This window comes from Rana temporaria, chromosome 1 (genome assembly GCF_905171775.1).
Source record: "Rana temporaria chromosome 1, aRanTem1.1, whole genome shotgun sequence".
Classification (NCBI taxonomy): Eukaryota; Metazoa; Chordata; class Amphibia; order Anura; family Ranidae; genus Rana; species Rana temporaria.
Genome location: NC_053489.1, coordinates 609814337 through 609831921, shown reverse-complemented (window position 1 = coordinate 609831921; position 17585 = coordinate 609814337). Strand labels below are relative to the sequence as shown.

At 42.4% G+C, this 17585-nt stretch overlaps 1 protein-coding gene across 3 annotated transcripts in view; it reads right to left on the bottom strand.

Moving 5' to 3' along the window:
* Positions 1-17585, bottom strand: part of LDB2 (LIM domain binding 2) — a 544323-nt gene that overhangs the window by 161912 nt on the left and 364826 nt on the right. For all 3 annotated transcript variants that reach the window (XM_040335211.1, XM_040335210.1, XM_040335208.1), the window contains exon 3: positions 6539-6711. In XM_040335211.1, coding sequence (XP_040191145.1) covers positions 6539-6711 — 173 coding nt within the window. The remainder of the gene's footprint in view (positions 1-6538; positions 6712-17585) is intronic.

The following is a 17585-nucleotide window of genomic DNA, read 5'->3' as shown; positions in this document are numbered from 1 at the left end:
GTGTGGTTTTATTTAGCGAAATTGTAAAAAATGTCCTTTTTTTTGCACACAGGAAGAAGAGATCAGCCAGGAGGTGGCAGATCCTCACGTGTCTGTCAGCCAGGAGGAGGCCGGGGTCAGTGGCAGCCAGGAGGAGGCCGGGGTCAGTGGCAGCCAGGAGGAGGCTGGGCCCAGTGGCCTGCAGCAGGTCCCCCCGGCCAGGAGAACCACCACCAGCCAGTCTTCTCCCCCCAGGTGAGGCCATCAGGCCGAAGGAGGCAGTTGAGGCCTGTGGAGGAGGCAAGCCTCCGCATGATACAGGAGGCAAGCGCCATCATGAGGGCCCCCCTCAACCCCACAGAGGCCTTCAGTGCCTCCTTGGCACATGATTTGAATGAAGGGGAGGAGGACCAGAGAAGACTGGCAAAGGCCCTGATGAACCAGGTCCTTTGGTGGATGCAGAAGGGCCTGCTCACCCCAGAGACTGGGCTATGTGACCCGGCCCGGCTTGCGGAACACCATCCTCCTGCTGCCACATCGACCCCACCTGCAAGAGCCCGTGTAAGATCCGCTGGAAGGCTGCCTGGAGGGAAGGTTGGAAAGAGGAGGAAACGTTGATTTTCTGCCTTCCATTTCCTTCCACATAAAGGACATATTGTTTGGACTACCACAGTTTGGGTTCCTTTGTTTCTGTGCTGCTGCTTCATATTTTTGGGTTTGGCTCCTGAGGCTTGGAAGTTTATCCTTCACCATGTTGGAAATGCAAGTTTGCATATAGTTTGCTATCTATTCTAGTGCTGCCGTTCTGTTTATTTTTTGTGATGACATTTGCCTAAATAAAAGGCTTTTTGCTTTCATTTGAAAACATGTCTATTGTTTGTTATACTGTGGGGATTATTAGGCAGCAAACCTTTAATAAATATACAATGGGTCATTTACAAAGGACACACTCCTTGGGGGGGGGGGGGGGGACATTTGGTGTGCCAACATGGTTCAATATTCTCAAATGAAACACAAAAAAATAAATAAATAAATAAATAAAGAAAATGGTGACATAACTAGAAACAACAGAAAAAAATAAAAAGATGCACATTCCTTTACAAAAATGACTACAATAAATTATGGAGGACCACCAACCAAAACACACGTCTGGCATAGAAAACATTATTAAAAGATTACATCACAAGCAAGAAATTGACATTTCAGTATGGGACAACTCTATTGAAATTGCATCAGCAAGAGAACGGGGTTATTATAGCAAGAGAAGAATTAATAAAACGAGGCAAGAAACTGTGGTTTAGTGCGCCTTTTTAAGACATTGTTCTCTTGCTAGAATAAAAGGTTTCTAATGACGAATGTGCCATATCCCAAACAAACGCGAGTTTTACCTGAACGAGCGCTCCCGTCTCCTCATTTGGACTGAGCATGCGCGGGGTTTTTGTACGCTGCTTTTGTGTACAGACGACCGAACATGTCTGACGGACACGATTCCAGCAGACTGTTTTAAAGCAAGACCAGGAAACAGTTGTTCGTTGGAAAACGGTCTGGCCGACGAATGTTTGCTGGAATCCTGTCCGTTACTGCCTACACACGAACGAACATGTCCGCTGAAACTGGTCCGCGGACCAGTTTCAGCAGACATGTTTGGTCGTGAGTATGGGGCCTCAGAGATACTCCGACGTATCTCTGCTGTGAATCTGGCCCTTAGTGACCATAGCTATTCCTGTACTAAAATCATAAAACATTCTCTGCCAGTTGACCCTTTTATTTTGTTACTTTTAAAATCAAGCAAGATCTACTTTTGAAGAGTATACATAGTATAGCTTTTGTGTTTTCTTAGAGAGATATGAAATATATATCATGAAATAAATAAAAGGCTTGAAAAGGGAGTCTTTGAGCTGGATTCACGTAGATCCGTGCATTTTTACGGCGGCGTAGCGTATTGTATTTACGCTACGCCACCGTAAGTTAGAGAGGCAAGTGCTGTATTCACAAAGCACTTGCCTCCTAACTTACGGCGGCGTAGCGTAAATGGGGCTGGCGTAAGCGCGCCTAATTCAAATGAGGATGAGGGGGGCGTGTTTTATGTTAATGATTGGTGACCCGACGTGATTGACATTTTTTTATGAACGGCGCATGCGCCATCCGTGTACATATCCCAGTGTGCATTGCTCCAAAGTACGCCGCAAGGACTTATTGGTTTCGACGTGCTGACAGCATTTTTACATCTATTTGCCCCAAAGACAATCTCTGGATATGACACTGAGCATGTGCACTCAATTTCTTTGGTCGACCATTTCAAGGCCTGTTCTGAGTGGAACCTGTCCTGTTAAACCGCTGTATGGTCTTGGCCACCATCCTGCAGCTCAGTTTCAGGGTCTTGGAAATCTTCTTATAGCCTAACCATCTTTTTGTAGAGCAACAATTCTTTTTTATTCTCAGAAAGTTCTTTGCCATAAGGTGCAATTTTGAACTTCCAGTGACCAGTATGAGAGATACCAGTATGCATGCAAGGGGTGTATAGCTGCAGCACAGGAATTATATGCCTATAATTGACCATTGGATTTGACAGCCCCCCCCCCCCCCCGGCAGAATAGTTGAAGTGGGTTCTGTCGGAACCTGCCTTAGCTCATCACTGGTTTCCAGGAGCAGGGATCGCTAATGCAAGGCTCCAGCTGTGCCCACATCTTCTGGTCCTCAAAGTTCCTTTGTGATGACATCTGGATTCTATTAGAATACCACCACCGAACGATCAATTGTATGCATCCATGTCACATTGACAGTGACATGGACATTTGAAAAAGGACTCTGCCAGATGTAAACGGATGATAAGAGAAGACTTGGGCCTGGAGAGTCACATAACTGCAGCCTTAGGTAAGAAAAATGGGGATTTAAATTGGATTCATTTCATTCTAGCAATCAGGTAGAGGGTAGTGGGAGGTCCAAGTCTTCTCTCCTCTTCTGTTTACATCCGGTAGGGTCCTTCTTCGATTGTCCATGGGCTTCTGTTTTGACAAGAGTTGGCTTAAAATTATTTAGTCACCCCTATATTTGCACTGCAAAACAGCGCCACTTTCTTATCATCCTAATTGTGTCCTAGGTTGTTATTTCTGCATATATCTTTTCACATTCAAAAAACAACTTTATTGAGAATAAAAAAAGAAGATAAGAAAGTCAGCATTACAAGAAAGAAAACAAGACCCAAGTATGGCAATCACTTAGCCAGTAGACCCTTCACTGGTATAAAATCGGGTGCCAATACACCAATCATATACCAGTACATTTACAGGCAAGTAAGACATTGCTGGTAAATAACAAATGAAAAAAATAAATAAATAAATAAGATTGCAGTCAATAGAATGTAACATGAAATTCAAGAGACATCACTTAAACATAACTTAATGTATCTGGTTGTGTCAGCCATCTGTCCCATACTTAATTGTATTTGGTATATCCATATTCGACCCTTATGCTACGTAAGTTTACAGAAGAAAACGGCAGGTTGTCCTTTATTATTTCCTCATTAAGGAGTTTTTTTTACAGATAATATGAACCATGGTGATCTTCTCACCCTCCTAGGTAGAGTTTGACGGAGGTTGGGGGCTGGAGACTCCTATCCCGGTACAGTTAGTTCCCATATGGGGTGCTGGATGACGGGGGGGTTCCATCACCCAAAAATTCTCCTAGTGCCTAAATCACACCATGGTAATCTTATCTCAGGTGATCTAATATTGAACCTGTTTATGTGTACTAGTCGTTTTTCAATCTGTAAGGTTTCAGTGGTTTTCTACCTTTGCTTTACACATGTTGTCGTTTTCAAATGTATTTCTCTGATACCTTTAAATAAAAAAAATGTAAATAAAAGAAAATGTGTCCATATTGCTGTCCGGAAAACTACAAAGCACACAGGGTTTGGGGTCCATAGATAAAGGAGAGCCTATATGGTCATCAACAGAGTCCAAAATGTCTAAACTACTGAACAGGACCATAAAAGGTGAAAAAAAGGTGCCTGTGTGTTTCACACAAAGAGGAATGCTGTTTATTACAAAGACGGACACCACCTGCAGTATTGTAGGTTTTGATGTTTCTGTCAGACCCTAGGCTATCAATAAATGAAGACTTATAACAGTGATTTTAACCTTGGGGAACAATATATAGGGTGATGTGAAAATCGCACACAACAAAAACCTGGTGTGGCCAAATTGTGTAAAGCAGTACTTTGTTACATTTACATACAAAGAAGAAAAAAAATGAGAAATATACAGTGTGTACAACAAAAGACAATGGGGTTAAGTTACTATAGGTACTGTAAATAGGTTGTTTGCTTTGCAAAGAAGTTATGCTTTGCAAGGAAATATGCTACAGAACTTGGTGAATGTGGTGAAGTTTGACTTTGCAAAGGGTACCCAATCATGGAAAAAAAAGTATTTTTTCTTGCGCATGATTGGATGATCCCTTGAAAAGTTAACAACATATTTGCCTTTTTGTCATTTCAACTCCATAGTACTGTGCCGTGCCTATATTTAAATGTTGTTAACATTTGAGAACCAGTATCTAAAACCACAAAATAAGCATTTACAGTCTTTTACACTTAAACAACATCTTGCAAAAGAAAAAAAATAACTATGCGGAGAAGGCAGGTTTGTATATCATGCAGGGTTGACATGGCTTAGATAACTTCTATGAATGTTTCAGTTACATTGTCCATAAGGTTAAATAAAGACACTGGGCCAGATTCAGGTACAAATGCGGCGGCGCAAAGTATCGTCTTTACGTTACACCGCCGCAAGTTTTCAGCATAAGTGCCTGATTCACAAAGCACTTACCTGTAAACTTGCGGCGGTGTATCGTAAAGACGTCCGGCGCAAGCCCGCCTAATTCAAATGGGGCGTGTACCATTTAAATTAGGCGCGCTCCCGCGCCAAACGTTCTGCGCATGCTCCGTTAGTAAATTTCCCGACGTGCTTTGCGCGGAATTACGGCGCCCCGACGTGTTTGTGAATGGCGACGTGCGTAACGTACTTACGCCGTACTTACACCGAAAAACAAACATTTAAAATTCAACGCGGGAACGACGGCCATACTTTAACATGGCTTGTGTAAAGTTAAGCCATGAAAAAGATAGCTTAACTTTGCAACGGGAAAAAACGACGTAACGCACGCGAGTAGCTTCGTGGATCGCCGTAAAAGCTAATTTGCATACCCAACGCTGGAAAACGACGCAAACTCCACCCAGCGGCGGCCGAAGTATTGCAGCCTAAGATCCGACGGTGTAAGTCAATTACACCTGTCGGATCTTAGGGCTATCTATGCGTAACTGATTCTATGAATCAGCCGCATAGATACTCTCAGAGATACGACGGTGTATCAGGAAATACGCCGTCGTATCTCTTCTGTGAATCTGGCCCACTGGTTCAACCATGTGTGTGCATTTGTGTCACTACCATGTTCAATATCCCTGTACCTTCTATTCACCAGGAAACACATCTAAAAGTTTTTTTTTTATTTATCCAAACTCCCTGCTGACACCACCAACTGTGGAAGAGAGTTTTACATCCTTACCATTCTTATAGTAAATAACCCCTTATGCAGTTGAAATTAAACCCCCCACTCGTCCAACTTCATTGTGTGGTTGTCTTTAGAGACCTTAGGTTAAATAATTTTCTCCCAGTCATACAGTCCTCATGTAAAGATCTGTATATTGTGATCATACTCCTTTATAAGTGCCTAATCTCCAGGTAGAATATGTTTAATGCATGTAGTAATTCCTCATAATGGAGGTTCTCCAGCCCCCCTGTTAGCTCCATTACCCTTCTCTGGACCCTCTCCAGTTTCAGCACAACCCTCCTGAGGATTTGTAACTACAACTGTACGGCATACTCAAGATGTGACTGAATCAGAGTTTTGTAACGTGGTAGAATTTAAATTATTAGTATCTTTTGTGTAAATACCCTTTTTAATGCATACTAATAGTCTGCAAGACCTGCTTGCTTCAACTTGGCATTTAGTCTGTAAGCTACTAGGACCCCCAGATCTTTTTCCATCCTGGATTTCCCCAGAGGTTCTCCTCCTAGTGTGTAACTTGCATTTATATGTTTAGCTCCCAAGTGCAATACTTTACATTTTTCAATGTTAAACCTCATCAGTGGATCCACAGAAGACAGTGCCACTAGTACATTTACTACTGAAAGGATTCAACAAGCCCACCGGGAGGTATCTTAAGGGAGAGTTTATGGGAAGCCATAAAGCCCTTCCCAATCCCAGGCTCTATGGCTGCTGTATAGGCTGCGTTGTAGTCTTTCCACCCATGATGCTTACTTATGATGCTATATGGTCAGTATAACTACATACTATTGCTTGCACACATAATAAATAATATCCATATGCTTGGCTATATAGAAAAACAAAATACTATTTATACTGTAAATAACGTGCTTGCCACTCAGTCAAAATATGAAACCTGTGCACTGGACAAGAGCAGCGGTATTATATTAGTGCAGAAAGGAGAAAAATCAATCACTCTTAAACACGGGGAAAAAAACATCAGCTTTGTTATTACCTTGGTGAACATGGGTTTCCCATGCTGAGTGACCATGGTACATTGATCACAGTCCACGGTGATGGATGAGTTGTGGTAGGATTCTTTGGAGTGCTTGAGAATGTAATAGAGATCAGTGACACCCCCTTCAAACACTGTGCTAAAGTATCGAGGAATGAGAGTCCTTCCAATTGCTGGGGAGGGAAAAAGACAGAAAAAAATAATAATTAGATTTCAAAGCCAAGATCCAGGCTGCTGGCTATGGCTTCAGTATTTGTCGTTTTGGAGAATATTTTATCTTCAGGATAAAATCACATTAGATAATGCAGGATGTTGACAGCATGCATGGTACAAAATATGAACGCCATTAACTGTCCCTTAAATGTTCTATGGAGGATCAGTAATTTGTTATAGAAGGAAAATACAGCTAAAGAGAATTTACTAAGCTAGAACGGGTATATGCTGTATTTATCAGTGTATAACACGCACAGGCATATAACACGCACCCTAACTTTAAGAAGGAAGTTTCAGGAAAAAGACTTTCCACAGCCCCCTGCGTATAACACGCAGGCACAGTTTACCCTCTATTTTCAGGGTAAAAAAGTGAGTGTTATACGCCAATAAATACAGTATATGTTTATACAACAAACTCAAGGTAGAGATATGGTCAAACCTGATTTATCTTTCACAACAACAGACACACAACTTACAATTGGATTGTATTATGTCTTATAGATTGACCTCCCATTTAATGTGAAGGTTTACCTGACTAGGTATAAAATGAATGAATTGTTCAGGTTGGCTTTCGAAATGTAAAATCCAACTCCAGGATTGGAATCCATTTGCCCCTTTGGAGTACCTCCTAAAATACCCTCTATACCAGTGATGGCGAACCTTGGCACCCCAGATGTTTTGGAACTACATTTCCCATGATTCTCATGCACTCTGCAGTGTAGTTGAGCATCATGGGAAATGTAGCTCCAAAACATCTGGGGTGCCAAGGTTTGCCATCACTGCTCTATACATATCATTTTTCTGTGGGTCTTTGGTCTGGTCGTGTGACAACACAGGTCCACTTCACCCTCTTTATTTCTCCAATGTTAGGCACATCGTAAATGTGACACCCCTCTCGGCAGTGTTCATCTGTGAGTCAAGGGTGGAGGGTGGTCCCTTGATGCCTTGGGCTTACAGAATGTGGATTAAATGACACTGGGTAATATTTTATTTTCATAAATGCTGGGGACTATTTATTTTTTAACTTTTTGTCCAACTTGGAGTTGGCCTATAAATAGTTCACAGTGTAAAGGCCCATACACACGATCGGACCTTTTGACAACAAACCTCAGACGGACCTGTTTTTTGCAGAAAATCCGACCGTGTTTATGCTCCATCGGACGCTTTTTCCTCGGACAAATGTTCGCTGTGTGAACAGACAAACTTTCCGGCAACAAATGTCCTACGTCAGCTTATCCGATCGTGTGTGCACAAGTCCATCGGACTAAAGCCCAAAGTATAAAAACCCAATGCTCAGAACCAATGCTAAAGATCAGACAACAATAGCAGAAGTTGCCCGAAGGGTGGCGGTAAAGAGAAGAAAAAACACGTAGTACGTCTGTTATGTTTGTTGGCTAAAAAAGTCCTACCGTGTGTATGCATACCAAGTTCACGGACAACGCCTTTCGGAGCAAAATCCACGGAAAAGTCAGTTGGAAGTCTGATCGTGTGTATGAGGCTTTAGACTGACAGCACTGCACAATGCAGTACAATTTGATTGCCACATTTCTCTGGCCCTTCCTCTACCATTCAACAATCCTACTGTGCACTGGACTACATGAAGGTACTATAAACAGCAATTTAGGTACTTATGCATCCTGTATTTGGAAATATTTTAAAGATTTTAATTACTATATTATATTACTATAACATAATTCAATTATGGGTTTTTAAATTATCTAAATAATCTCTCAGAACCATAAATTAAATTTACAGTACTCTATAACAAAATTTTGATAGCCCTCCCCCAGCAAACTCTCTGTACAGAACCTGGCAATGTTAATTGGAACTAGAGTGTAACTGATCTTCATATGTATGTCCACTGTCCAGCAATTTTATTTTCTTGTCGGAGAGCTCCACTCACTTCCTGTCTGGTAAAACATTGTCAGAAGCACAGGAATTGAGGGGAAATCTCTGTAATGGAATCACAGATAGTAAAAAATTAACACAGGTTCTAATCCTTCCCTACTGAATCCCAAAACTAGAGAAAAAATTGGTTTTGATATACACTTTAACATATGCCGAAATCAAGGGCAGCAGAAGCATAGCAGGCTATCAACATAGCCAAGACACTATTTTGAACCAGTGTTGTGCATAAAAAGTTATAAAGTATATATATTTTTTTCTAAAATAATAGATATGTTATACCTATCTGCTCTGAGCAATGATATAGCACAGAGCAGTCCCAAACCAGAGCAGGCACACTCTCTTGGCTCCTCCTCTTCTGCACGCACCACCATAGCTGCTTGCTATGAGTGTACACATGTGTCTCTCTTCCGAGCCAGGCAGTGTGCATCTATAGACACACAGAACGTGGCTCTGCCCTATTCCATGCTGCCTCATCACAAGATTTGATTGACAGCAGCAGGAGCCAATGGCTTCCGCCGCTGCCTTTCTGTCCTGTGAGGAGAGAGAGAGAGAGAGACTGATACAAATGCTGGCACATTTTTTTACCTTAATGCAGGGAATGCATTAAATTAAACAATGTCTTACCTTTACAGCCACTTTAAAGTAGAAGTTTAGCCAAAAACTAAATAACTCTAAATCTACTCGCAGCCACATTCTTAATCTATCTAGCTCTGTAAAGCAAAATTTGCTATACATACCTTTTCTGCAGTCGCTCCAGTCCCACACTGAGCTGTCAGCAGTGACTCCTGTGTGTAGGCGTATGCTGAGGAGGCAGCTGACATCGGAAGCCCCATAGTAAGTCTATAGGTAATGTCACTTCCCAGGCATTTCACAGCCATCGTTGGTTGTCTCCTGCACAGAGCGTCCTCTGCTGGAGACTGGATCGGATTGGCTTCAAAAAAGGAACTGTATGTATGCTTTACAGGATTAGAGAGATTAGTTTCAGAATGTAGCTGCGAGTAGATATTCTAGAGTTCTACTTTAACCTTAAATTGACAAGATTAAAGTGATTGTAAACGATCATCTTTTAAAACAACCCATTCAGTTTAAAATAGAAATGAAAGGCAAAACATTTTTGTATAGATATAAAAAAACATTCTAAATACCTTTTTTCCCTTTTTTATAAATTATCAGATTCCCTATGTTCTCAGCTGCATAAGAGCTTGGGGGGAGGAGAAGCAGCAGCACACTGAGCTTGCCAGTGAATGGCTGTGCAACTGGGGACAAGTGGGGACAAGTCTGATCATTGGAGGAGAGCATACTGATTTCCCAGCATAGAGAACTGACCATGATATGCTCTCCTGCTTAGTGTGGTCAGTTTTTAACAGGGGCGTTTACATTTTTTTTTTTTTTTTACACTTTAAAAAAAAAAAGATCACTTTTATTCCTAAAACATGTGTTTTAGGAATAATCCCTTGTAATAGGAATAGTGTGTGAGGCCCCATACACACGATAGAATCCATCCGCGGATAAATCCGTGCAAACGGGTTTCAGCGGATATATTCTATGGTGTGTACACTCCAGCGGATAATTATCCGCGGATATTTTTCCGTCGAATCGCTTTTCAGCAGATAAAATATTTGCTGACATGCTTAACAAATATATCCGCTGTGAAGCTATCCGACGGATATATCCGTTGGTTAGTACACATTATCCGCGTATAAAAATCCCGCGCATGCTCAGACGAAATAAGGGGATGGGAGCACTCGTTCAGGTAAAACTCTCGTTTGTTTCTGATATGGCACATTCGTCCTGTTAAAGCTCTATTGTGTTGTTTCTTGCCTCTTTTTTTCTCTGCGTTCTCTTGCTAGAATAAACCCGTTTTCTTGCTAATGCTATCTATCCAGATGTTGTAACTTTATTGTAGTCCTCCACATGTCTATGTTTTGTGTTTAATTTTTAAATGGAATTTTTTTTTGTTTGGTGTTTTATTTGATTAATATTTTTGGTGCAATTTCTGGCACCATTGTTTTTTCAAGCACATTTTTTTTTTTTTTTTTTTTTTTGTGCAATTTCTGGCACCATTGTTTTTGCATGCACATATTTTTTTTTTATTTTTTTTTTGTGCAATTTCTGGCACCATTGTTTTTTCATGGACATTTTTTTTTATATTTTTTTTTTGGTTGCAATTTCTGGCACCATTGTTTTTGCATGCACATTTTTTTTTGTTAATTTTTTTTTTGTGCAATTTCTGGCACCATTGTTTTTGCATGCACATTTTGTTGTGTATTTTTTTGGGTGAGGTTATGTCACCATTTTTGTTATGCGTGTGTTTTTCCTTTTTTGTTTCACCAAGTTGGTACACCAAATGTCCCCCCCCCCACAAGGAGTTGGTGTCCTTTATAAATGACACATATTACCAAAAATGTTTCATGCCTAATCAACACAGTGTAAAAAAACAATAGACAAGGTATTTATGAAAATAAACTCACCATTTATTTCAAACATAATTCAACAAAAAAATAACTAGAAGGGCAGCACTTGCTGAGATAGCAACATACATGCAGACTTGTGTTCCAGACTGCACAGGCAACATAGTCAAGGACAAAATGGCAAACCTTGAGGACCGCATACCGACAACTAAAGAGAACAACTACAAAAAACAAAAACCAGGAGCAGCAGCAAGCGAGCCAATGGAGCCCAGGCTGTGGTAGTCCAAAAAGCAAAAAGTTTTTGGGGGATCAAATGGAAGGCCGGGAATCATCGTCTCCTATTCCTTCTAACCCTCCTTGCAGCAGATCTTCCACGGATCCTGAAATGGCCTCTTGCAGATGGGGAGGATGTGGCAGCAGGAGGAGGTAAGAGATGTTGGGCAGGATGGGCCGGGTCACTGATCTCGGTGTCATCCGTCAGCCAGCCCCTCTGCATCCATAGAATGACCTGATTAAATAGGTTCCTGGCACGCCTCTGATCTTCCTCCCCCCCTGTTGCTAGTTCGTGTGCAACATAGGCACTGTAGGCCTCAGTGCGGGTGAGGGGGGCCCTCATTATGGCGCTTGCCTCCCTTATCATCTCAAGGCTCCTATCCTCCACTTCCCTCCTGCGCCTCATTAGGCCTGCTTGCCTGACCTGGGGGGGAGGGACATGTGGGCTTGTGCTAGCCCTGGGCCTGGGGCCCTCCTGACTAGTGCTTGGCCCGGCCTCCTCCTCCTGGCTGGCAATGACCCCTTCCTCCTGGCTGCCATGCATCTCGGGCTCAGTAGCCGTCAAATCCAGGCTGGTCTCTTCTTCCTGTGGCAAAAAAGGGACATTTTTTACAATTTGACACCAGCAAATCACACACATTTTCAAGGCTCTAGACTGGTTTGTTTTAGCTTACTTTAATGTTTAATCTACTCTCCTTCTGATCCCTGTACTTGTCATCCAGGACCCCTATTTTTCAGTCCCCAAATTTTCTCTGCCATTTTTTAGTTTGTGCTTACAATATCAACTCAAGAATTAAACCATAATTAGCAGCCCAAAAATTTGGCGTAAAATACTCTACCTCATCTGAAGAAGTGCTCAATCGAAGTTCTGGACGCATGCCAGCCAGCCCCTCACTGTTCTCCTCCTGTCTAGGGTGATCCGTGGAAGGTCTGCTGCCCTGCTGTCTGGGTGGAAGGCTTGACATTGATCGCCGGCCATCCATTTGTTCCCCCAAAAACTCCAGCTCCTGGTAGTACCACAGACTTGGCTCCGTGGACTGTCTTGCTGCTGCTCCTGATCGTTGCGCCCGTAGTTGTCTTCTTTTTGTGCGGAATGCGGCCCTCAGGTTGTTCAATTTGTTCTTGACCATGTTGCCTGTGCAGTCGGGAACCCATGTCTGCATATATGTTGCAATGTCAGCAAGTGCTGTCCTTCTGCGCGCCCGACTTTTATAGAGGGGGTGTCTTCTATCCCAAAGTAGGGGCGTCTCCCGAAACTTCGCTATAAGCATACTGATCGCCTCTTGGCCCACAATCTGGTCCATTTCCTTGGTGAATGTTTTTTCACAAAAAACACAATTAACACACTGTAAAAATAAAAATTAAGAAGCATAAAAAAATGCACAGCATTCACATTGTAAGAATATGTGGCACCAGATTTCAAAACTACTATGCAAACACAGTGTCTCCTGCAGCTAAAATGCTGCCCAGCTCTGCCCCATTGTTGTGACCAAAAATTATTTCATATGCAGCCCATTTTACCAAAAAGTTGCCTATTTACGTGTCATCTCTAACCATCCTCCATTTTTTATATTTTGACCATTCCTCAAGGCACTATTTCATGTGTACCTAGCATGCCCCTCATCATTCCTGACATATAAATACACTTCATAATAACCTCTGGCCAACCAACACAGAACAATACTTGCATGATCACAATACACCTGTCAGAAACTACAAATACGTAGAGCATTCTTCACATCTACATTAAAGTGATGTGTGAAAGCATTGTGAGAAGGAATTAACGTTTTGGGGACACAAGAAACATAAGTAGCGTTAAAAGGGTGCAAACAACAGACCAAACCCCAATCCCATGGCTCTATATTTTTTAGGCCTCTGCTGATCCCATGTTCCAATTTTCTTACCTTACTATCTCTATCTCCTCGTGAAGCACCTTCAATTAATCTCCGCGTAACGTACGTAACCACGTGGCTTCCCTTTTATACACTCCGCGTGTGCCTGATACACCGCCTTTGCCATGCCCCCTAATCAATGTTAACTCAAAATATCTGGCGTTAAGTGGGTAACTTCTGTCAAATGTGATAATCAGCTCCGCGTAACGTACGTAACCACGTGGCTTATTTTCTAGACACTCCGCGTGTGCCTGATACACCGCCTTTGCCATGCCCCCTAATCAATGTTAACTCAAAATATCTGGCGTTAAGTGGGTAACTTCTGTCAAATGTGATAATCAGCTCCGCGTAACGTACGTAACCACGTGGCTTCCTTTCTAGACACTCCGCGTGTGCGTGACACACCGCCTTTGCCATGCCCCCTAATCAATGTTAACTCAAAATATCTGGCGTTAAGTGGGTAACTTCTGTCAAATGTGATAATCAGCTCCGCGTAACGTACGTAACCACGTGGCTTCCTTTCTAGACACTCCGCGTGTGCGTGACACACCGCCTTTGCCATGCCCCCTAATCAATGTTAACTCAAAATATCTGGCGTTAAGTGGGTAACTTCTGTGAAACGAGCGAAGAATCTCCGCGTAACCTACGTAATTACGTTTTATTCATTCTCTACACTCCGCGTATGCATGAACCGCCGCCCTCGTACACGCCCATGACGGGACATTTCCTGGTTTCCACGCCCCTAATCTCTGTGGGGATGAAAGATGGCGATGACAGGCGACCATGCACGGAGCTCTCAGGCCAGAAGTGAGGGGAGAGAGGCAGGAACGTCCCGATCCCGTCCCAAACGGTATAAGGCCACTAATATGGCTTTTGAGGAAATGATAGAGCTGGTGGATATAATGCGGAGGAAGGACTATGATGGCAAATATGGGCCATACAAGACCCCCAACCGCAGAAAGGGGAAAATAATGGAGAAGGTGGCAAGAAAAATGAAGAGAATGTTTGGGATCACCCGGTCCAAGGAGCAGCTACGGAAGCGGTGGTCTGATTTGAAACTGAGGGAGCCACATCAGTACAAGAGGATCAAAAAAATCTTAAAGAAAAGTAAGTTAATTATATTATTTGGGGGGGGGGGGTACCTTTTTTGAATTTTAGCTTGGTCAGGTACATTTCTACATCTGTCTCCTTGGCCTGGTTGTACTTCTGAGCTCATGTTGAAATAGAAGGTGTTGTTCTCCAACATTTTTCATGGGCAACGACTGTTAATAGTAAACATCTTTGACATCAGCTTATTTCTCCCAAATACGATGTTAGCCCAGGAACAAAACACCTGGACATGCCTCTCTGGCCAAAAACATGGTTTGTAAACATTGTGTACAAATAGAGTTGTTGAAAATGCAAATCCAAGACTGTGTAATGCCAACAGTGCTACTAAGCTGGTGTTTTCATATCTGAAATCCAGAGCACCTGTGTCTCCACCTAAATATTATGATTGAAATTTGTATGGTGTCCGTGTTAAAATTTAAGGGGGGGACATCCATGTGTGTCACTTTGCCAAAAAGGGCCCGAATCAGAGCTTGCCATAGAAGTCATCCAAAATGTAGGAGTGGGGGGGAGAAGACCCAATTTATCCCCAAAAAAAAGCCTCTTCCTTAATAAAGCAATGTATGCGATTTCTGCTCTACAATATCTGTGTGTTGATGAGTATACCTTTTTGTCATTGTTTTTTTAAGGGGAAAGAAGACGCCTGCAGTTTGAGGAGGCTGAGAGGGCCAGACAAGGCCAACATCAAACATCTCGCCATGTGGAGGAGGAGGAGGATGTGGAAGGAAGAGAGGAGGATGTGGAGGAGGAGGAGGATGAGGAAGGAAGAGAGGAGGATGTGGAGGAGGAGGAGGATATGCAAGGAAGAGAGGAGGATGTGGAGGAGGAGGAGGATGTGCAAGGAAGAGAGGAGGATGTGGAGGAGGAGGAGGATGTGCAAGGAAGAGAGGAGGATGGAGTCATCTTGGATCTGGTACTTGTGGATGAGGAAGGGGAATTTGATGAGGATGATTTTAACAATTTAGAAGATGGTGGATTGATGGAAGGAGGAGTCGTGGAGGATGATGGGGAAGTGGTGCAAGAAGGAGGAGTGATTCAAGATGTCGAAGATGTGGAGGTTGGAAGGAGCACACCATCAGGTCAGTGTCACACCAGCTTGATATGGAAAAACAGATGTAGATAGGCTTGCCACCTCATCCCTTTATTCACAAACACATATGGATTACACATGTTCTGTGGCTAGTGTAATGCTGATATGGCACCAGATGAGTTTAATTACCACCTTAATCAGCCACAGAACATGTAAAATTAATATGTGTTGTGGTTTAAAGGGATGAGGTGGCAACCCTATATAGATCTAGACAGGCTTTTTCTGACATTGTATTTCTTTGGCTTCATTTTGTAGGGGATGAAGATGTTGGTCATCATTTTTCTGCCGCCAGTGCTGGAATCATAATACAGCAAGTGATGGAGTGCAGCAGTGAGATGGACAACATGCGCCAAAGATTGCATCTCATGGAACAAAATGTTAAATCATACTTTTTAGAGTGCTGCACCGAGCTGGAAACTATGCGCCAACAAATGAGTGCCATAGAACTGAAATATAAAAACATCATTGACATGATGGGCCGGGTCAAAGACTGACCACCCCCCCCCCCCACCCGCCCATCCCCCAACCTGTTTTATTTTTTTAGTCAGCAATACGCCAAAATTTGAAGATGCACACACACAGTGTGGCAACATGTGCTATCTGCCATCACAGAATCTGGATTATCTGTGCTTTGTGGGTACAACCCCCTCCTCCATTCTCAAGTAGTTTTGGAGGAAGGGTTTGCTCCCACATAACACAGACATTGATCACTCATGATGGCAGATAGCACATTTCGCCCTTTGTTGTTGTTTAGATGTTGTAGTACTGACATTTGTCCATTGGTGTGTGCATCTTCAAATTTTGGCGTGTTCAGGTGTGAACTCACACCATGACTGGGATGTACAAGTGAAACATTTTTGTCTTTTACATGTTTTACACATTTTATATGTTTTTTAAAAAATAAAGGCTTCAATCTTAAAGCCGAAAAAGTAAAAAAAATAAAAAATAAAAAATAAAATTAAAATCAAAGAAAAAAAAAAAAATTGTTTCTAAAAAATTTCACACACAAAAATTGTGTTCTGTTTACTATTGTGAAATATTCTAGTTGTGGGAAAAATGTCAATTTTAAATACATTGGTGAACTCCAAAAATATAGGAGAATAATGATTGTTAAAACTCCAAGAATTCGAGAACTCAAAAATATAAAAAGAAAAAAAATCTAGGCAAAAAATCAAAGTTGACATGTTTGTTAAGAAACATTTGATTGAGTCAGCAAGGAAAATGAAAAAGCTGAAAATAAAAAAAGATTGTCCAAAAAACAAACAATGAGTGGCTTTCTTCTTTTATATGCTGGATACCCAGTTTGTAGATGAGTGAATAATGTACAATTGTGTTTATTTACTAAAACCTGAACCCTACATTTGGCACTAGAAGTGAACTATTTTTTTTGAGAACCAGGAAGACAGATAAAACGAGAAAAAGCAGTAATGACAAACAACTGTATAAAGTCCAATGGTCTAATTATTTATTATTTCTGTGAATATTCCTTTCTTTTGGGGGCCGAATTAGAAAGTAATATCATCTGGCATAGCAATGGCCCCCCGACCCATGAAGTACTCAACATATTTGTTGCGTACCTCACGAGCAGATTGGGTGCCAATGCCAGCGCGACCAGTGACCAGCCCAGGGAGAGGATCTGAGAGTAGTCTTGCCTCAGAAACGCTGTCGGGTAGGTACGTCTGGGAATGCCTGCGTAAAAAGTTGTGCAAAATGCAGCAGGCAAATACAATGGTGTTCAATTTATATTCCGCCAGATGTATAGCTGTCAGGAACAGGCGGAACCGGTTGGAGAGAATCCCAAAGGCATTCTCGACTACCCTCCGAGCTCTGGACAACCGATAATTGAACACCCTCCTCTCGTAGGTGAGGGTCCTCTGGGGAAAAGGCCGCATTAGGTTAGGTCCAAGCCCGAAAGCTTCGTCCGCTAGGAACACAAACGGAAGTCCTTCCACATTATCTTCATCTGGTGGCAATGCCAGACCACCAGTTTGTAGACGATCGTAGAATTCAGTCCGTGAGAACACTCCCCCATCTGACAGCCGGCCGTTCTTCCCCACGTCCACATAGAGAAACTCATACTGTGCCGACACCACCGCCATCAACACGATACTATGAAAACCCTTGTAGTTAAAATAGTCGGACCCCGAGTGGGG